General features: G+C 38.7%; 1 protein-coding gene across 1 annotated transcript in view; it reads left to right on the top strand.

Moving 5' to 3' along the window:
- LOC133606839 (mannose-P-dolichol utilization defect 1 protein-like) overlaps positions 1–22,843 on the top strand; it is a 38,598-nt gene extending 15,755 nt beyond the window's left edge. The window contains exons 3-7 of the mRNA XM_061961206.1: positions 1,316–1,448; positions 6,744–6,829; positions 14,763–14,881; positions 15,021–15,131; positions 22,354–22,843. Of these exons, the coding sequence (XP_061817190.1) occupies positions 1,316–1,448; positions 6,744–6,829; positions 14,763–14,881; positions 15,021–15,131; positions 22,354–22,491 (587 nt within the window). The 3' untranslated portion in view covers positions 22,492–22,843. The remainder of the gene's footprint in view (positions 1–1,315; positions 1,449–6,743; positions 6,830–14,762; positions 14,882–15,020; positions 15,132–22,353) is intronic.

The raw sequence follows: 22,843 nt of genomic DNA, 5'->3' as shown, positions 1-22,843 counted from the left end.
GTTATCCATCAAATTGTACACTGTAGAAATGACAATGGATTTCATTATGATAAAAAATTTACGATACAATTGTGAAATTTACTTTGGTTTTACAGTATTTTACTGTATATTGAGAAAGTAGTACCACTGTTTTTTGATGATAAAATTCTGGCAACTGTGCTGCCAGTTTTTTTGCTGTAAAAAACTGGTATCGTTTTGCCATTCCAGTAATAAAACGTAAAACCTACAGTTTTATGGTAAAAAATGCCAGCTCAGTTTCCAGAATTTAAAATAAAAAAGCAGTTTTCTATTTCCAGTAAAAAAAAAAAAAAAGTAAACTATAGAGTACGATGTTGGCAACTGACTTGCTAATTTTTTACAGTACCGTATTTTTCGGACTATAAGTCGCAGTTTTTTTCATAGTTTGGCCAGGCTCCAGTGCAACTTATATTTGTTTTTTTCCTTCTTTATTATGCATTTTCGGCAGGTGCGACTTATACTCCGGTGCGATTTATACTCCGAAAAATACGGTAATATGCTGTAAAAAACACTGTAAACCTGCGAATTAGCTGCCATTTTTTACCATAAAATCTATAGATTTTTTTGTATTTTTACATTTTATGTAAAAATATATATATATATAATAATCGCATTGGCAATTGTGTAATAATATAATTCACTGTTAGAAGCGTCCTTCTGAGTGCAAACATAACTGTGATGTGGCCCTCAATGAAAACGAGTTTGACACCCCTGCTTTAAATTGTTCACACCAGCTGCCGACTTGTTTTTGATGATTTAATTTATATCTTACCTGTACGCAGTCTCCTGTCACCGCATCTAGAGGTCACGCCAACTACCGCCATGAGGAATCAGAACAAATTACACTTTTAACTGGTTGTAAAACAAAGTGGGCGTATTTGAACTGTTGCAGTGTTGCTACTGTTCACCTTCTCGAAGTTTTATGATTTCTAATTTGATAATCACAATTTGTTTAGGTTAATTTCATTGACACGGGTCAGAAGTATTAAGGGTTGTTGTGTTTGGAATAAGCGGTAGAAAATGGATGGATGTTTGAAATTTAAATCATAAATTCAGATTGTAAGTTGGTAATGGTAAATTTGATGGTAATTTTAAAGAATTGTAATGGTATTTACCTATTTGGGAATACAATTGTAATTATCAAATTTCCAACATTACAATGGTAATGGTAATTTTACCATATGGTATTTTAAGTGGTAAATTTAGAAGCCCTGTCCGAGGGACCACATTATTGTTTCATAATTGTATTTTTGAAAATGGTTAATATTATGTACTTCTTCTTTGTGTTTGTTTCCAGTAAAGCTACCACAGATCTTAAAGATGATGGGGGCTAAGAGCGCCGAGGGTCTGAGCTTCCAGTCGGTGCTACTGGAGCTGCTAGCCATCACTGGAACCATGGCCTACAGTATCGCTAACAAGTTCCCCTTCAGGTTACAACCATTTTAGGACATTTCAATATGCATTTTATCGTTTGCCGCAGGACTGCAATCTAGGGCATTACCATTATGGCCGAATTGATAATCACGATTATTGTATCATATTATTATTGTATTGATATTGAAATTACAAATATTTTCATTCCTTATTTATTTTTGTCGCTTCTTATCAATGAGAGAAGACGCAAAGCGCTTTTGCCACCGGGGTTTTTGATAAAATTGAAGATTTTTGACCACTGAACCAAAGGAGAGTTACCCGGCATTTTTTAACTGCTTTTGGTCCGGTGTGAGGCATTGATTTGCTGAAATAAGGTAAGTTGGAAGAGCCGTTAGCCTCAAGCCAACGGCCCCCACCGCAATTCAAAGCGGTTGCCTAGCAACCAGAATTTACAGCGAGAGTTTGTTTCAAAGTGCTTCCGACAACACAGTGATATAAGTTGAGGACACCTCAAGTTGATCTCTGAACAGTGCAAGGTACGAAATTGTTGAAATAAACAAGTTAAAAGTGCCGCAAGTCGCTAAAGAAGCAACCGCCGTCAGCGAGCTAATACAAGCTACCAAAGAGGTACTGACGTCAGCGAGCTGCTGCGATTTCAAAATCTAGGAGAAAAACTCAAATCCCGAAACTTTTGGTGTCATCTGAATCGAATGGGTCTCTGGACACAGGACACGAGGAGAAGCAAGAGTGGATGTTGGATACAGGACTCAATGGGAAGCAAAACTTGATGCTAAAAAAAAATAGTCGATGACATAGAAAATGCAAGATTAGATCATAAAGCAGACATGGAAATAGGGCTGGGCGATATGGCCTTTTATTAATATCTCGATATTTTTAGGACATGTCACGATCCACGATATATATCTCGATATTTTGCCTTAGCCTTGAATGAACACTTGATGCATATAATCACAGCAGTATGATGAAACATTCTTGTTCATACTGCATTGATACATGCTAATTTTGAACTTTCATGCAGAAAGGGAAATCACAACTAAGTCAATTTAGCAAAACTGTATTTATTCAACAGTTATTAAGCAGTGGCACAAACATTCATGTCATTTCTAAAACAGAAAGTGCAAGATTGTCAGAGACATTTTAAAACAAGCTATTAGTGCACTTTTGTGCATGATGTCACTATGATGACATATCAAAACAACACTAAATTAAAGTGCACTTTTTGTACAGAACGCCACTACAATAGTTTAAAACAAATAAAGTGCACTTTTGTGCATGATGTCACAAAAGATATTTCAATAAGTGTCAAATAAAAATGAGCTGCATAATAGGAAATCAAATAGTGTATGTGGTAGGTTCCTGCGAACGTTATCTCTTTCTGTTGTTGACTATTTTTTTTCATACGGTGTTGATGTGGAAATGGTTGCTTGGGCATTTTGTGGGTGTGACACCGGCTGGAGATGTTGACATGCGGAGTTTCACACACTCTTCCTTCTCTAGCAGGTGGCTTTTCAAATGATGCTACACATTAGCAGTAATGCTACTTTTTGTAGCAACGCTTTTGCCGCATACCTGACATATTACGGTTGTCTGTTCAACATAATCCCGCTTGAAGCCAAACCACCGCCAGACGATGGAGCCCGTGCTGTTTTCCTTGGGAATTAATTATTCTTCCTTCATTTGTTACCAGATTTGCACCTTCTTTCTCTCGTATTACCACTCGCACCTCTCCGCTAGCATCACAGCTAATGTTACGCATGCCGCTACCTCTCTGCTCCGTGAGGGCGTATGACGTTGCATGCGCGACAGTATGTGCGCTTGTTTTATGTCTCTGTGAGGAGAGACAAGAAAGAGTGAGAAACGCCTGCAGTGTAATGCCCGCAGCTAAAAGCAACTTCGTGAGAACGTATACTCGAATATCACAATATAGTCATTTTCTATATCGCACAGAGACAAACCCGCGATATATCGAGTATATTCGATATATCGCCCAGCCCTACATGGAAAGAATAATTAGAGAATTTAAAGAAAATCCAAGAAAAGCAACAACAGAATACAAATACAGTCTGAGAACTCTGCAGGAAAATATAGAAAGTCTGCTAACTCATAATAATAATAACATGAGAAGAGATTTTCAGGAAATGCGTCAAGAAGTGAAGACTCTCCAAAAAGAAGTTATTGCAGTGAAAGGAGACAACAACATGCTGAGGAATATAATCGATTAAATGGATCAGGATAAACAAATGATGATATCATCGTGACAGGGCACAGAATTAAACCAAGATCCTACGCGAAAACTGTGAATAATGGAGGATAACTTTCTGCAATTAAAGTAAATTGAAATCGACATTAATCAGAACATTTATCCCACTGAATGGAATAAACACCATCACCACTCCGGCCATCTTCGTGAAACTCGTTAACAGAAAGTCTAAAATAGCACTGCCGAAACAGGGAAAGAAGCTGAAGGGTACAAATGTGTACATGAATGAGCATCTCACAAAACGTAATGCTGAAATTGCCTAGAAATCACGCGACTTGGGAAAGCAGAGAAAAATTCAGGGAACTTGGAGCGCCAACTGCAAAATCTACATCAAGTTAAATGGAGGTCCAGAAGCAAGAGTACTTGTTGTCCATGACATCAAGGACCTGGATAAATACTAAAGTTGACACTGCTTCCACCACAACGATGATAATGGAGTCTGATGGAAAACCAAACACCTAAATTCAACCTCAACACAACTATATACGAACGGACCACTAAACAAGAAGACCTGGATTCAGGAGCGCATCCACCTACACTTTTAGAGATTATTGAAACAACATCAAATATTGTTGAACAAGAAAATATGCAACTGGAAATTTTCTGCAACAAAGACCATAAAAAACATGATTTGGTGAATGATATAGATCCAGATACAATTTTTTGGGGGACTGCTCATAGTATTAATCGGACAAATGTCTTTGGCTAAATTAAATGTTTTTGCATCTGTTATTTTGGCAAAATCTTCAATAGGTGGATGGATACGGGGTCGCTCTGTGCACTGTGGCTGTTTAAAGTTGTCTGTACTTTGGGCCTCTCTGCTTATGTGGCTATTTGTCGGCTCTCTGAGCAACCATACTCTTATTCTCTTTGGATTGTTAGCTTCCCGTCACAGGCAAGTGATAGCGGTTTGAAAGGAAATTCTTGGCCACTCGATTTTTGGGGGGGATGTGCACACCATGCAACGCCGCTTTTTGAGGCGAACCGTTGTGTCGTGCGCTGGCTCTTTGGCGCGGAAGCTTTTTTTTGGGTTTCGGGGACTGAGCTCTGGGTGGGTGCCTGAAGGCAGCGAGGCGTGCTAGCGTGTTCAGGGGTTAAAATGTGTGCATCATGGCATCCTGTGGGTCACTCGCTGGAAGGGGAGGGCACTGATGTGATAGTGGAAGTATTTATTGTGGTCATATTAGAGTAACAGTTCTCAGTGACCGTGACTGAGAACTGTTGCTGAGTTTCGGAAAAATCATGTTCAAGTCTTAGCGTTCTTTTTGCCAAATGTCCAAATAATTTTTTATTTGTATGTTTATTTAGTATTAGTTGTAGTCAACGTTCCCTCTAAGGTGCGCGCCTGCGCAATTGCGCACTGCTCAAGCGTCCTCTGCGCACAGCAAATATATGCCGCGCACCAAATCAAATCCCATCTGAATTCTAAACAAAAATAAACACATTTATTCTGTGTAATTTTGCAATACAACTCTGAGTGACAGTGACAACAAGCGGCCCTAACGGTGTTCGTCAACACCGTTCAATTGAACACCGTTCAATTATTGTAACGTCTATCGAGATGCTTGATGACAGGAATTATATCGATCACTTTATTGAGCAAAACTGTTTATATTCGGCCACAACCACACCAAAAACATGAGTAAAAAACTTCTATCTCGAAAAACTAGTCATTTTCTGCCGCACAAACCAGGCCAAAACCAACTTGTCATCTGTCACCAACACGCATACCACTAAGCAACTGGTGCGTTTAAGGCCACACAAAAAGTCGGACAACTCAAACACCACACAAAGTTACACTATGACTCTTCAGTCATACGTGTGCTTATTCTACTGTCATTTATTATTAATGTTAATTTATTTATATTAATCATAGAATGATGTTACAGGAATGCACACTTCATCCTATGCTTACATTTTATTGTGCAACATGAGGATGTTTAAGGGGAACTAAATGTGATCTCTGAAAGGGGTACAAATGATTTCCAAAGCAGGACCCCCACCCAGACATATTGTACAATACTAATCCATAGCTTATGAAAAACAAGATTTCTTTTATTTTCATTACAAGTGGGCAAATCACTAATATTACTAAATAATCTCATGAAAATGACTCCTCTCATTTGAGTGTTATTATAAAAGATTGGTTTGAGACAGGTGTGCTGCTGGTATTGCCACGTGTGATGTTGCTCACAAGTGCTCCACTGAATGCTCAGATAGTTTTTGTGTTTGCTCAGACACACGAACAATTAGAGGGAACATTGGTTGTCGTAGTGCATTTTCCAGTAGTAATCACCATGAGCAATATTTAAAGCGCTTGTCATGCACACGAGATGATTTCAATATCATTGGAACAATACATTTGCTTTTCGTACAGTGTGTTTTATATTTGTACGATATAAAATATTTGAATGATAATGATTTGAGACTACATGGTGGCTGTGTTTATGCTGCATGGCAGCATGAAATCCAAACTTTTGCAACTTTTGTTATAAACTCAATGTATTGAAAAAACATAGATGTAATCATTTAATTTCATTTAATTTGTGCTTTTATAAAAAAAAACAAAAAAAAACAAGGTTGTGCTGTAATCTCTGTTTAGCCTAAAACAATGCATTCACACTGTGTGGCCAGACAAAGTTAATACAGCTCTATATTTTATATTTAGGCTTTAACAAATAAATATACAGTTGATTCACAATTAGAGGATATATTGTGAAATATATGTTGCTATGTATTTTGTGCCACCATCGCCGATTCCTGATTGAAATGAGTGCGTAGGAATTTGCCACCTTTACCGCACAGAATATTCTCTGTAAAATGTGCGGTGACACATTCGCCCCTGTTGACATTTTTGTGAGCAGCAACCTTTATAAATGAGACCCAGGTCTGTATGAGTAGTATTGAAAAGCGGCGTAACACTGACTGCAAGGAGCTTTAAAGACAGGCCACATGTTTCTTTTGAGCAAGTGCAAACAGGTAGCGCCAAATCTATATGTGGCCGCCTGAAAACACCCTTTTTACATCAACCAACTGTTTTAATGATGTTAATTGTCAATGTTTTCGGCAGTGCTTGGGGTGAGGTGTTCTTCCTCATGCTGCAGACAATCACCATTGGTTTCCTCATTCAGCACTACACAGGAAGAACCGCCAGAGGTTAGAAAACACACCTTCTCTTACTGGCAAGTAAAAAAGTCATGTTAATTTGTTGTGTATGCATATGAAGCGATGGGAATTGTTAAGATTTTTACAATTCTCTTTAGCGATTCCAGGTACTTCGGCTTCCTCCCACCTCCAAAAACATGCACCTGGGAATAGGTTGATTGGCAACACTAAATTGGCCCTAGTGTGTGAATGTGAGTGTGAATGTTGTCTGTCTATCTGTGTTGGCCCTGCGATGAGGTGGCGACTTGTCCAGGGTGTACCCCGACTTCCGCCCGAATGCAGCTGAGATAGGCTCCAGCACCCCCCGCAACCCCGAACGGGACAAACAAGAAAATGGATGGATGGATTCGGTTCTTTATCGGTTCTCTTATCGATTCTTATTTGGATCAAAGGATCACAAACATGTCGATTAGCGATAACTTTGTTTAGTTTACTGTGGTATGCCAAATAATCACCTGATTAAAAATACATTAATTTTATTTGATTCATTTTTTAAGTTGTGTTTTATTTTCCCATATTCAAACACAGTCTTACTGTACAAACTGTGTGTAATGTTACAAAGTAAAAAGTTTGAGAACCACTGGTTTAGAAGAAACATGAATGTACAATTGTATAGTTGATGGGCACTTCACAATTTGATTATGATTCCGGAGCTACAATTTGACAAAAAATCGATTATTGATGCATCTTTAATTTATCTATATTGATGCAGTTTTGCATTTCTTTCTTTGCACTTAATAAAAATTCATTACTTGCTACTTTTAAAAACAGTGCATTTACAGTAAGAAACAGTTGACTTAATTAATCTAAATGTGTGCAAAACCGTAATGTAAGTGCCCTAAAATAAAAGAGCACAAAAACAATGCATTTACAAAATATGAACTTCAAAACCAACAGTTCAAAAAGTGATTTGCTGCTTAAGTTTTCCTGAGCTACACATGAAATAGTTATTCTGGATCAGCAGCTTAATATTAACAATCCTCCTCCAAAATATAGAATTTTGTACCTGCAGTTATAGTGCATTTTCAAACAAACAAAAAATGTGGCTCTTACAAAATATTAACTTCAGACTAAATACTAACTAGCACAGAATCACTGTTAAAGTGCTTTGCTGCTTAAATACAAACATCTACAAATGTATTGCAATTATCAAGCTCGCAAAATGTGGCCCTTACAAAATATAAATTTCAGACTAAAATACATGGCACAGAATTGCTCTGACAGAACACAATCATTCTTTGTAAAAGTGCTTTAAACACAAGGCCATGACTTGTGTTTTGGTTTGGCTGGAGAGACTCGAGATGGACGTGTCAGTAAAATAGCGATGGAACGGGGTGGTATATCTGGGCTGCATTGTGTAAAGCAGTGCTTTAAACCCCTAATAATCCACGACGGAATAAGGACGCAAATCTTTGGCAATAAACATTGCAATGGGGGTGGCATCTTTCGAATTGCTTCCTCGATTGTTTGTTGATCGGAACTAGTAGCATTACTCATAGTTGCCTGATGTGTTCCCGCCGCTTGCACCATGTGGAATGTATTCAGATGGGTCCTCATCAACGTTCCCTCTAAGATGCGCGTCTGTGCAATTGCGCACTGCTCAAGCGTCCTCTGCGCACGGCAAATCTATGCCACGCACAAAATCAAATAAAAAAATAAGCGCATTACAATTTTCGACACATGGACACGACAGAGAAAACAGTTTTCGTCATCATTGTTCAAATATTGTAACGTCTGTCGAGACGCTTTGAGGACATGAATTCCATCGATCACTTCATTGAGCAAAACTCTTTATTGTCGGCCATAAACACATCACCAAAACATTAGTAAAAAAAGAGTGGTCATTTTCTGCAGTACAAACCAGACCAAAAGCAACTTTGTTATATCAACAGCAGCCGCTCGCTCTTTCTCACTTGCGCCAACACATGCACATATGGCACTTAGCCAGTGATGCATTTACAGCCACACAAAAAGTCGGACAACTCCAACACCACACATAAAGTGTCATTCCAGGTCGTTACACTATGATTTACCAATCAAATGTGTGCTTATTCTAGTGTCATTTATTAGGAATCTTAATTTATAAATATTAATCATGAAATGCTGTTAGTATATTAAATAAATACTAATAAAAATATATTTTTTACAAACAGGAAGTTGCAGGAATGTACACATGATCCCCTGCTTACATCTCATTGTGCAACATGTGAATGTTTTAATGGGAACTAAATGCAATGTCTGAAATGGGTACACATTATTTCCAAAGCAGTACCTCCACCCAGACAAACAATACAAGTACACAGTTCATGAAAAACAATATTTTTTGTTATTGTCATAGTAAGTGGGCTTAAACACTTATATTAGAAAATAATCTCATGAAAATGACTGCTGTCATTTGATTATAATAATAAGAGAATGTTGTCTGTCTATCTGTGTTGGCCCTGCGATGAGGTGGGGACTTGTCCAGGGTGTACCCCGCCTTTCGCCCGAATGCAGCTGAGATAGGCTCTAGCGACCCCGAAAGGGACAAGCCGTAGAAAATGGATGGATGGATGGAGATTGAACTTGTTATTTAGTCAGGTTTGGGACAGGTGTGCTGCTGGTTGGCCCTGCTCACATGGGCTCCACTGAATGCTCAGGGAGTTTTTGCGTTTGCTCACACACATGAAAAATTAGAGGGAACATTGGTCCTCATGTTTGTTGTGTTGCCAAAGTACTTGATCTTATTGCGCCATAGCTTGCAAATACCGAGGCTCTTGTCCAGTTCTTTCCCGCCATAGACGTTGTTAAAGCTAAAGTCTTTCACACGCCAGCTTTTAGGGTGGAATGATTTGGTCGTCTCTCTGCCAGCATGCACCTGGAAGACACTCAGACCATGAGAAACTAAATTCTTTGGTCTGACGAGACAAAGTCTTTGGCGTGAATGCCAGGCGTCATGTTAGGAGGAAACCAGGCACCGCTCATCAGGCCAATACCATCCCTACAGTGAAGCATGGTGGTGGCAGCATCATGCTGTGGGGATGTTTTTCAGCGGGAGAAACTGGGAGACTATTCAGGATAGAGGTAAAGATGAATGCAGGAATGTACATAGACATCCAGGATGAAAACTTGCTCTAGAGCACTCGGGAACTCAGACCGGGGCGACAGTTCATCTTTCATCAGGACGACGACACTAAGCACACTAAGCATCAAAGTAATGGGCAAAACTTCATCATAGAAAGTATTGAGTAAAGCGTCTCAATACTTATGTACATGTGATTTCTTAGTTTTGTATTTTTAATACATTTGCTAAATGTAAACAAAAAACGTTTCACATTGTCATCGGGTATTAGAGATGTCCGATAATGGCTTTTTTGCCGATATCCGATATTCCGATATTGTCCAACTCTTAATTACCGATACCGATATTAACCAATACGAATGTATACAGTTGTGGAATTAACACATTATTATGCCTGATTTTGTTGTGATGCCCCGCTGGATGCGTTAAACAATGTAACAAGCTTTTCCAAAATAGACTTAGACTTAGACAAACTTTAATGATCCACAAGGGAAATTGTTCAACACAGTAGCTTAGTTACAATGATGGAAAGTGTAAGGATGGAAAGGACAAAATAAGAGAACAACTTCAACTCAAGTTATAGAAAAAAGTGCCAAAATGGCACTGCCATATTTATTATTGAAGTCACAAAGTGCATTATTTTTTTTAACATGCCTCAAAACAGCAGCTTGGAATTTGGGACATGCTCTCCCTGAGATAATCCTGATACCCACTACAACTATGGGAAATACTATACTTTGACTTTCACAAAATGCATTTTTTTTTTTTTTTTTTTTTTTAACATGCCTCAAAACAACAGCTACAAAAACAATGAAGACACACAACTTCAGTCCACAGTATACTAGAGTATTAAAGTAAATAATAACATAGTCCTCCTTTAGTGCAAGGCTGCCTGGTATACTGTATAACAGGAAATTATAAACTGGGCTCAATCGGCCCTGCTCTAACGTATTTGTATGAGTAACACAAATGTGCTGCAAGCTAGTGGTGAGTGCTTGAAGTGGCCTACCAGTCAGCCAGAGCTTCTGAAATGCTGAAGGAAGACGTCTTGGTTCCTCCTCGCATAACCAACCTTCTGCAGTCATTGCAAATTACCAGTTTTTTATCCATCAGACACTTTAAAATAATCCCAAACCATAGACATGGTGTCATTAGTCAGTCACCGAGCTCTCTGGTTTGGTAGCCACGGCTACAGCACCGGCAACAACACACTCTTGTTGTTGTTATGCTGCGCTCGCGGCGGTTTGATGAGGTCATCAAGTGTCGCCAGTAAACCTCTCATGCTGCAGTCGTCAACTCCTGTGTTGTGTGTGGGAGAGGGGAGAGTGGAGGGGCTGCTGACTTGGAGACGCAACTGCTCTGTACTTACCGCTGCGTACAGCGGCGTTTTAAAAAAAGTCATTAATTTTACTTTTTGAAACCGATACCGATCATTTCCGATATTACATTTTAAAGCATTTATCGGCCGATAATATCGGCAGGCCGATATTATTGTGAGTAGAACTTTGAGGACCAAAATAAATTAATTTTATTTTAGAATAAGGCTGTAAAATAACAAAATGTAGAAAATATGAAGTGCTGTGAATACTTTTCAGATGCACTGTAATGCTTAAAACACATTGGAAAGTTGCCGCCCGCTAGGCGACCGCGTAAAGTTTGCAAAAAGTCATTTTAAGTTATATGTAATAAAAAAATATATAATATTACAAGAATAAATTTGCATCTTTACTCAAAGTTAAAAATAAATAATTCAACCTTTTTAATAATAAGTATCATACATTTAATTTGTTGGTGCCTTTCAAAACACTCAAAGTCCCTACTAGAGCAGGGCTATTCGACTGGCTTCCTGGGGCCCAAATACAGCCTGGGATTGACACCAGACCGGCACGGGAGTTCAGTTAAAAAAAACTTTGAAGAGACTAACATTTTTGCAGCACATTCCTAAAAACACTAGAATGATGTTAGATTATCTTCGACTAACTTTGTTGCAGTAGTTTCTTAAAAATAGCAGCGCACTCCAGTTGCATAGACATTTTTTTTTTGCAAGATAAGTACACAAAAATCAAATGTCCACTACAGAAAATGCTGGTTCTCAGGAACATACAAAATAATGAGTTTCATCAAAGCTCAAATCATTCTTGGTTTTTAACAGACATTTATTTCGAACATGTCTTTTACGTGTCTCATCGGTGCCGTCAGAACTCATTGGCCACATAGACTCTCGGGGAATCAGGTCGAAACCGTCTTTACAGAATCTTAGAGTACACTTGTGACAACGTCTCTAAACATGTCAGACATTCAACACCTTCTGTTGCTCTCTTAAGTGCCACACCTGGGGGGGTACTAGGACGACAGGGGATGCAAAGCAATAAAATTCTGAAATAAACTGCAATAACAGTGCAATACATTTTCATAACATGGTCACTACTGCATAGTTTCCCTTGTTATATTCTTATTTTCACTGTTATATTTGTATTCTTATTGTTGCTTTTTATTTGTATTCTTATAGTAATATTTTCTATTTTATTTCCATTTGTAACTCCATTATTTACTTTTTAAATTGGATCTCAAATCTGTACACTGCTGCTGGAATTTAAATTTTCCTGAGGGAACTCTCCTGAAGGAATCAATAAAGTACTATCCATCTATCTATCTACCTATCCATCTATCTATCTACCTATCTATCTATCTATCTACCTATATACTTAACTACCTACTCTTTGCCCTCTCCTGGAAGTTAGTAAATGACACAAAAAATATGTTCCCCTCTTACTTGCATAGTTTACATCAATATGACACATTTGCATTACCATTAATTATTATTCATTAAATTGAATGTTCTTATATTTAAAGGGGAACATTATCACAATTTCAGAAGGGTTAAAACCATTAAAAAATCAGTTCCCAGTGGCTTATTTTATTTTTCGAAGTTTTTTTCAAAATTTTACCCATCACGCAATATCCCTAAAAAAAAGCTTCAAAGTGCCTGATTTCAACCATCATTATATACACCCGTCCATTTTCCTGTGACGTCACACAGTGATGCCAATACAAACAAACATGGCGGAAAGAACAGCAAGGTATAGCGACATTAGCTCGGATTCAGACTCGGATTTCAGCGGCTTAAGCGATTCAACAGATTACGCATGTATTGAAACGGATGGTTGTAGTGTGGAGGCAGGTAGCGAAAACGAAATTGAAGAAGAAACTGAAGCTATTGAGCCATATCGGTTTGAACCGTATGCAAGCGAAAACGACACGACAGCCAGCGACACGGGAGAAAGCGAGGACGAATTCAGCGATCGCCTTCTAACCAACGATTGGTATGTGTTTGTTTGGCATTAAAGGAAACTAACAACTATGAACTAGGTTTACAGCATATGAAATACATTTGGCAACAACATGCACTTTGAGATTGCAGACAGCACAGTTTTCATCAATTAATATATTCTGTAGACATACCCTCATCCGCTCTCTTTTCCTGAAAGCTGATCTGTCCAGTTTTGGAGTTGATGTCAGCAGGCCAGGGAAGCTACGGTCGATATTCTTCTATGCTATCTCTGTCGTAGCATAGCTTTCGTCGGTAAAGTGTGCGGAACAAACGTCCAATTTCTTGCCACTTTCGCATCTTTGGGACACTGGTGCAACTTGAATCCGTCCATGTTCGTGTTGTTACACCCTCCGACAACACACAGACGAGGCATGATGTCTCCAAGGTACGGAAAACAGTCGAAAAAAACGGAAAATAACAGAGCTGATTTGACTCGGTGTTTGTAATGTGTTTGAGAAAATGGCGGATTGCTTCCCGATGTGACGTCACGTTGTGACGTCATCGCTCCGAGAGCGAATAATAGAAAGGCGTTTAATTCGCCAAAATTCACCCATTTAGAGTTCGGAAATCGGTTAAAAAAATATATGGTCTTTTTTCTGCAACATCAAGGTATATATTGACGCTTACATAGGTCTGGTGATAATGTTCCCCTTTAATAGTTTAACTTTTTATTTGAATATTAAATCAATGAATAATAATTGGAAACGTGGTCCCAGAACATTTTAGTTGAGTAGCCCTGCACGAGACAATCCAGATAAAAAAATTTGACTATCAGAGTAAAAAGAAAAACAGTCAGAAATTTTCATTTCAAATATTTTTTTTTACTCATTAGGACTTCAATCAATCAATCAGTCAGAGTTCATTTATATAGCCCTTAATCACAGGTGCCTCGAAGGGCTGCACAAACCACGATGACATCATTCATGATATTGTGAGAGTCCAGTCCATTGGTGACAAGCAGAGGGTTGTAGGAGGTCTCTATCCAAGTCATAGAGGAGTGGACCACACTTGGTCATTACTTAGAATAGCTAGCACATCCTTCAGACTGGTATCTCCCCAGGGATTATCCGTGGCCATCTGGTAACCGCTCCTTGCAGGAGAGTTGGGCAAAAAAAGAGAAGCAGCAGGTCAACTGGTCTAAAACAGAGTATATTTAAAAGCTAGAGTAAATAGATTAGTTTTAAAGTGGGACTTAAATGTTTCTACCGAGGTCTCATCTGCAACTGCTCTAGAGCTTGCAGACTTTTTTGGGGCACTGGGAATTACTAATAAGATAGCGTTCTTGGAACATAGGTTTCTAGACAGAACGTTGAGTACAATCCAATCAGCAAGATAAGATGGTGCTAAACAGTTTAATATTTTGTACGTAAGTAATAGAACCTTAAAGTCGCATCTTAAGTTCACCAGGAGTCAGTTCAGGTGAGCCAGTATAGGCGTAATTATTGTATTGTTATAACTTAACTCTTGAATGTGTTTTATATTCTTATGTATGTGGTGGCAGGAATCACGTAACTGTTTTTTTTATTTTCCAGGTGTTGTTTTCCTGTTGGTGTACCTGGGGTTGATGTTCCTGGTTTTGTCTCCAGTCACTCCTACATCAGTGGTAACCACCATGCAAGCCTTCAACATGCCTGCCGTCATCGTTAGCAGGGTACACTAACACAATTTTAGTATCGTAACGTTACTCGCAAAATTTCACCTAAGTCTAACTTTTTTCCCTCTGAATATTACTGAAAAATAATATTTGTGATATTATTTCTTCAAGAAAAAAATGGGTTTGTGTTTTGCAGCTGATCCAAGCGGCCACTAACTTTCGCAACGGACACACTGGCCAGTTGTCAGCTATTTCCATCTTCCTGTTGTTTGCTGGATCGCTAGCACGCATCTTCACATCACTGCAGGTATCGTTTGTTTACTATTAGCAGTCAATGTATTTCAAGTTTCAAGTAAATCTTAAGTCTTAAATCCCAAATCCAAGTTAGGTCTTAGACAGGTAGAGTCCAATCTCAAGTCACCAATTTGGTATTCTCGAGTTTTCCAAAGTCACTGACTTTGTCATTTCTGTAGAATATGTCACCTATTTTAAAGGCCGACTGAAATGCGATTTTCTTATTTAAACGGGGATAGCAGGTCCATTCTATGTGTCATACTGGATCATTTCGCGATATTGCCATATTTTTGCTGAAAGGATTTAGTAGAGAACATCGACGATAAAGTTCGCAACTTTTGGTCGCTGATAAAAAAGCCTTGCCTGTTCCGGAAGTAGCAGACGAGTAGCGTGACATCACAGGTTGTGGAGCTCCTCACATCTGCACATTGTTTACAATCATGGCCACCAGCAGCGAGAGCGATTCGGACCGAGAAAGCGACGATTTCCCCATTAATTTGAGCGAGGATGAAAGATTCGTGGATGAAGAAAGTGAGAGTGAAGGACTAGAGGGCAGTGGGAGCGATTCAGATAGGGAAGATGCTGTGAGAGGCGGGTGGGACCTGATATTCAGCTGGGAATGACTAAAACAGTAAATAAACACAAGACATATATATACTCTATTAGCCACAACACAACCAGGCTTATATTTAATATGCCACAAATTAATACCGCATAACAAACACCTCCCCCCTCCCGTCCATATAACCCGCCAATACAACTCAAACACCTGCACAACACACTCAATCCCACAGCCCAAAGTACCGTTCACCTCCCCAAAGTTCATACAGCACATATATTTCCCCAAAGCCCCAAAGTTACGTACGTGACATGCACATAGCGGCACGCACGTACGGGCAAGCGATCAAATGTTTGGAAGCCGTAGCTGCATGCGTACTCACAGAACCGTGTCTGCGTATCCAACTCAAAGTCCTCCTGGTAAGAGTCTCTGTTGTCCCAGTTCTCCACAGGCCAATGGTAAAGCTTGACTGTCATCTTCCGGGAATGTAAACAATGAAACACCGGCTGTGTTATCCGGCACAGCAGTCAAGGGGTGCATTTTACGGCGGGGGTGCCGCAATACACCGCTTCCCACCTACAGCTTTCTTCTTTGCTGTCTCCATTGTTCATTGAACAAATTGCAAAAGATTCACCAACACAGATGTCCAGAATACTGTGGAATTTTGCGATGAAAACAGACGACTTAATAGCTGGCCACCATGCTGTCCCAAAATGTCCTCCACAATCCGTGACGTCACGCGCTGACGTCATCATACTGAGACGTTTTCAGCAGGATATTTTGCGCATAATTTAAAATTGCACTTTAGTAAGCTAACCCGGCCGTATTGGCATGTGTTGCAATGTTAAGATTTCATCATTGATATATAAACTATCAGACTGCGTGGTCGGTAGTAGTGGGTTTCAGTAGGCCTTTAACAATGATCCAAGTTACTTAATTTAACATGTACATCTATTGCTTTTAAATTATGACATTCTTGATCACCGTGATATAAGTTTAAAGGTCAATTATTGTTTCTCTTGATTTAAAAGGGAACTGCACTTTTTTGGGGAATTTTGCCTATCATTCCTAATCCTTATGAGAGACAAGAAAACAAAAGTTTTTGGGTTTTTTTTGCATTCTAATTGGTGCACTGAACAACACTTTTGTTTTTGCATGTCGCCAGACTTGAAAGCCTTGTTCCGAGCCTTCAGCATTGCATGTACCTCACTGTTCATCCAGGGTTTCTCGTGGGCCCGTGTGGGGATGTTCTTGATCACACTAACATCCTCCATGCACTTCTGAATGTATGCGGACACAGACTCTGCATACTCCTCCACACATGTGTGGTGATTTTCGGTGGCGGCTGCCTTGAACATGTCCCAGTCTGTGGTTTCGAAGCAGTCTTGTAATGCTGACATTGCTCCCTCTGGCCAGGTCCTCACCTGCTTCACTGTAGCTTGCTTCCTGATCAGCAGGGGCTTGTATGCAGGAATTAGCATCACAGATAGATGGTCTGAGGAGCCGAGGTGGGGGCGTGGTGCAGCTTTATACGCCTGTTTAATATTACTAAAAACCAAGTCCAATCTGTTTCCACCCCAGATTGCAAAATTCACATATTGATGGAAATGAGGGAAAACTGTTTTCATGTTAGCTTGATTAAAATCCCCTGCCACGATGAAAACTCCCTCTGGATGTGTAGTTTGCAGTTCATTGATGGAGCAGTACAAAGCATTCAAAGCTTCTTTGGTGTTAGCACTCAGAATGTTAATAAAATGTTAAACTGATCCCTAGTTATTTTTTTACTACAGTGCTTTAAACATGGCAGGTTAAAACATTTAAAATGTCATGTGATATTTATCAAGATTGGATGATATGAAAAAAATAATTATGAGTGATTTTTTTTGCCATATCGCCGAGCCTTAAGATCTGATAAACAGCTTGGATAATCATAAATAAGAAAACAACACCACACAAAAGTTAGTGACAACAATCAATATCAGTCAGAATGTCATATAGGAAAGTTTTTTAAATGTTTTACTTAACTGTAAATCATTAATTTGATCAAAACTTAGTGACAGTGACTATAGTAAGAATGAAGTGCACGTTAAATCTTTGCAATAATATTGCAATCAAGGTACAGTTATTAATTAATAATGTAGTAAACAAACTCATAAACAACTTGCACCATTTAAATCTGAATGTACTCTTCTTTAGTTTAACCGGTTGTTCAAACAAACAAGCTCATTTACCTTTTCAGATGCCAATGCTAGATCTCTTTTTTTTTGGTACAATGGGACCGCAGTTCGTTGTGATTTCTTACTCTGGTCCAATGTTCTACAGTTAGCAAAACAAATTCACCATCAGCCGGCAGGTGCAACTTGATGCTCTTGTTTGTGTAGTACAGTTGTTATTTGTGCTTGTGGTGATATGAATGACATCATCTTGCAGGACTTAAAGTAAACTTTGCCAGTGTAGTTTGTTCTACTCTGCTTGTTGTCGATGTGGCATTCATGCTAGCAGCACCGTCCTCGAGTACTTCGCTTTAAGATGGTATTTTAACCTTGATGTGCGGCAATGATAAAATAGTTTGTCGCTGCAATACCAACACGTTACTTCAGTTTTATCTAAAGTTCTGTTTTGAAGTGAAATTGGCCGCCTCTCATTGCGATCAGAGACCATCCAACAATGCGCACGTCTTCCAGGTTAAGCCTTAACCCATATGTGATTAATCTTCATGAATATATTATAACATGATAAACAGTTCTTATTAATCACATGTGTTATCGTGTGATTGTTATTGACAGCCCAAATAAAGTCATAACAATATATATTCCTAATTGTATCCAAACTTGACATATATTGTAGGAACTGTCTTTGCGATTAAATGTAGTTTTGAGCAAATCTTTCGGTGTACATTGTCCTTGGAATGATGTGAGTGTCTTAGCCAGACCCTCTACTTCATGTCTGGTTTCAATTCTCGCTAGACGCCCGCGTTCAAAACTCCAAATAGGAACATCGACACGAAACACAAAAGTTAACAAGCAAGCACTTCTTACCTCTTCAAATGAGGCTGGATGTTTTTGTGGTGTGACCTGTGCTGGTTAATACAAACCCCGTTTCCATATGAGTTGGGAAATTGTTAGATGTAAATATAAACGGAATACAATGATTCGCAAATCCTTTTCAACACATATTCAGTTGAATATGCTACAAAGACAACATATTTGATGTTCAAACTGATAAACTTTTTTTTTTTTGTGCAAATAATCATTAACTTTAGAATTTGATGCCAGCAACAAGTGACAAAAAAGTTGGGAAAGGTGGAAATAAATACTGATAAAGTTGAGGAATGCTCATCAAACACTTATTTGGAACATCCCACAGGTGAACAGGCAAATTGGGAACATGTGGGTGCCATGATTGGGTAAAAAAGTAGATTCCATGAAATGCTCAGTCATTCACAAACAAGGATGGGGCGAGGGTCACTACTTTGTCAACAAATGCGTGAGTAATTTGTTGAACAGTTTAAGAAAAACCTTTCTCAAGCAGCTATTGCAAGGAATTTAGGGATTTCACCATCTACGGTCCATAATATCATCAAAGGGTTCAGAGAATCTGGAGAAATCACTGCACGTAAGCAGCTAAGCCCGTGACCTTCGATCCCTCAAGCTGTACTGCATCAACAAGCGACATCAGTGTGTAAAGGATATCACCACATGGGCTCAGGAACACTTCAGAAACCCACTGTCAGTAACTACAGTTGGTCGCTACATCTGTAAGTGCAGGTTAAAACTCTCCTATGCAAGGCGAAAACAGTGAAAAGTGTTCTGAGGTGTGACGAGTCCACATTTCAAATTGTTTTTGGAAACTGTGGACGTCGTGTCCTCCGGACCAAAGAGGAAAATAACCATCCGGATTGTCTGTGATGGTATGGGGGTGTATTAGTGCCCAAGACATGGGTAACTTACACATCTGTGAAGGTACCATTAATGCTGAAAGGTACATACAGGTTTTGGAGCAACATATGTTGCGATCCAAGCAACGTTACCATGGACGCCCCTGCTTATTTCAGCAAGACAATGCCAAGCCACGTGTTACATCAACGTGGCTTCATAGTAAAAGAGTGCGGGTACTAGACTGGCCTGCCTGTAGTCCAGACCTGTCTCCCATTGAAAATGTGTTGCGCATTATGAAGCCTAAAATACCACAACGGAGACCCCCGGACTGTTGAACAACTTAAGCTGTACATCAAGCAAGAATGGGAAAGAATTCCACCTGAGAAAAAAATGTCTCCTCAGTTCCCAAACGTTTACTGAGTATTGTTAAAAGGAAAGGCCATGTAACACAGTGGTGAACATGCCCTTTCCCAACTACTTTGGCACGTGTAGCAGCCTTGAAATTCTAAGTTAATTATTATTTTCCAAAAAAAAAATAAAGTTTGTGAGTTTGAACATCAAATATCTTGTCTTTGTAGTGCATTCAACTGAATATGGGTTGAAAAGGATTTGCAAATCATTGTATTCCGTTTATATTTACATCCAACACAATTTCCCAACTCATATGGAAACGGGGTTTGTATATACATTTAATATATAACAGTATTTTCCATCATCGGATCGCACCATGGACATATTTTTTGTTCAGACTACAACTGTTGATAAGGGGGAAAAAACTGTCGAACTCGCACAGAGGTCGCCAAACAAATGTACGTCACAGATGGTAAACGTCACAAATCAGGGCAAATGTCATACAGCTTGTTCGGAGAGAGGCTAACTTGTTTTTATTAATATCTGCTCAGGGCATCCGTAGTTTGAATTTACATTTCCGGCACTATGTGAATCCCAAATACACAAAAGAGTTACCAACAGACAAGAAAAGTGGGGTTTGCATGACATTACCAATTTAAAGCCAATAAACATGTACCCCATCCTATCTTGGCTGAAATGTGAGGTTATATTTTTTGGAGGCACGTGTACAGGAGGATTTGGAGAGTGCGGAGAGGGCTAGTGTTGCGTTCCTTGACGTGGACCTGGCTGGGGACCTGCGGCCCCAGACCTCCGGCCCCAGACCTCCGGCTTATTTTCAGTCTTTTTCATTAAGTTCAAATCACATGCCAGAGTATATCAAAAGAAACATTACATTAACAGAGGTGTAATGCCACCAAGTCAGCTGCTGCTGCTTTTTCCAGGCTTCTGATTGGACAAAATGTGCATGACAGTAGATGTCTGCGTTCGTGTGTAGACGGAGACAGTTTTGAGACGACACTTGTGCGGATGAAGATGGTTTTAACGCTTGATACATGTTTTTCGTGTGGACAACTGTTTATCTCGTGTACTGAGGCACAATAGCCAATTAGCTTCTGTGCGTAAAAAGTAGCAGCCCCTCTTTTAAGGTTTGGGCCGATTACATTGTATCTTGTTGAAGTCAGCGATATTGAATAGCCAACGTAATATTGAAAACCCTAGTTTATGAGTGAACTTATGTCATAAAAGGAAGGAAGTCCGTCAATGTTGCGCATTTTGCAGTATTTTATTGATTTGACAAGCAATCAAGACAAAACTGTCTTCAAAGACAAGATGTTCATGTTTATTGTTTGACTGCTCTTTTTATTTGTTGTGGGTCCTTGCTCAGCGTCTTTAAGTGCCTTGAAAAGCGCTTCATGATTATTATTACTAAGATAACGGTGCAGGAACCTATGGAGCTTTGTTTGGCGTTAGTGAAGACTCTGATCAAGTTTGTCCAAATGCAACAAACGTAATACCAGAACAAAATTGTACTGTACGACTTTTCTGGTAACATTCAACTTTGCTCTTTTTGATGAAAAATGTATGACTTTACTTAGACTTAGACTTAGACTTCCTTTTTATTGCCATTCAAATTTGAACTTTACAGCATAGATAAGAACGAAATTTCGTTACATAAGCTCATAATAGTGCAGGATAAAAAAGCAATAAAGTGCATATATAAATAAATATATATATATAAATAATATATATAATATATAAAATAAATAAATATATATAAATAAATAAATAGATTACTCCCCCTTTGCCGGAAAAATATTTGTCTTATTTATCTGAGGGGGAAAAAATGCAATTATTAGAATAAAGGAGTGATTTACAATTTTTTTCTCAAAATACTTTTTATCTTGTACAAACGTTGCTAATTTTTTCTCTATTCAGAAAAAAAAAAATATATATATATATATATATATATATATATATCATTAAAACCTCTAAAGGCCTTAGTGGCCACATGCGTGGACAGCACCTTTTAGCTCTTATTTCCAAAATTGTGCACACTACTGAATTGGGGTCTTATGGCCGCTTATGTGGACACTTACACTGCCATCTGGTGGTGTCAGAAGAGTATAACATACAATGGAATTTGGAGGAAAAAAAGTGTAAAAATAAGAATTAGCATTTCACAAAACATGAAGTACACGTTTGTGTACTTATGGACTTAAGTACATCATATCAAAAGATGATTCTTAGTTTTTATTCTAATTAGGGTCCAATAAGCCCAAATAGCAAAGAGAAATAAAAAAAGCATGTAAACAAACAGCTTGGGCCTTAAGAGGATTTTAAAGCTGCTAGTTTTAATGTTATACTACATTTTTTTCGGTACTAACACAGCCTTTTTTGATGGAATGTATCCAAAAAAAGGAAATGAGACTATATATGCTATGTCGTAGGAAACGGGCGACAAGCTCATGGCGCTGACCTATGTGATCTCCTCGTGCTGCAACGGCCTCATCGCCCTGCAGGTGGCGTACTACTGGAACAGCTCCTCGGAGCGCAAGAAGAAAAAGAAGAAGAAGAAGAGAGAGTAATAAAACCTGCAATAACCATAACGGATTTACACACTTGATACTGGGCCATCATGCTGATTGTGCAATTAAAATGAAATATACATTCCTGGGTTTATTTTATTCAGTTAAGAATAGCAGTGGTGTGTCTAATAAATACACGTTTACACCCATTTTAAAGTTGCTTTGTATGAGACATCTACAATAAGCTAAAAATAATTGAAGTACATCATCAAACTGTCCCCACAGCATCATCAATTTTTTCATATACATGCCTTTTTTTAAATGGTTGTAAGTGTAAAAATATTTTAGTTTGCAAATGTAATAATTGAATTGTTCAAGGCGTAGTTCCTAATAAAAAATCAAATTGAAATGA

The sequence above is a fragment of the Nerophis lumbriciformis genome, linkage group LG05, assembly GCF_033978685.3.
Source record: "Nerophis lumbriciformis linkage group LG05, RoL_Nlum_v2.1, whole genome shotgun sequence".
Classification (NCBI taxonomy): domain Eukaryota; kingdom Metazoa; phylum Chordata; class Actinopteri; order Syngnathiformes; family Syngnathidae; genus Nerophis; species Nerophis lumbriciformis.
This window is presented reverse-complemented; position numbering and strand designations above follow the sequence as displayed.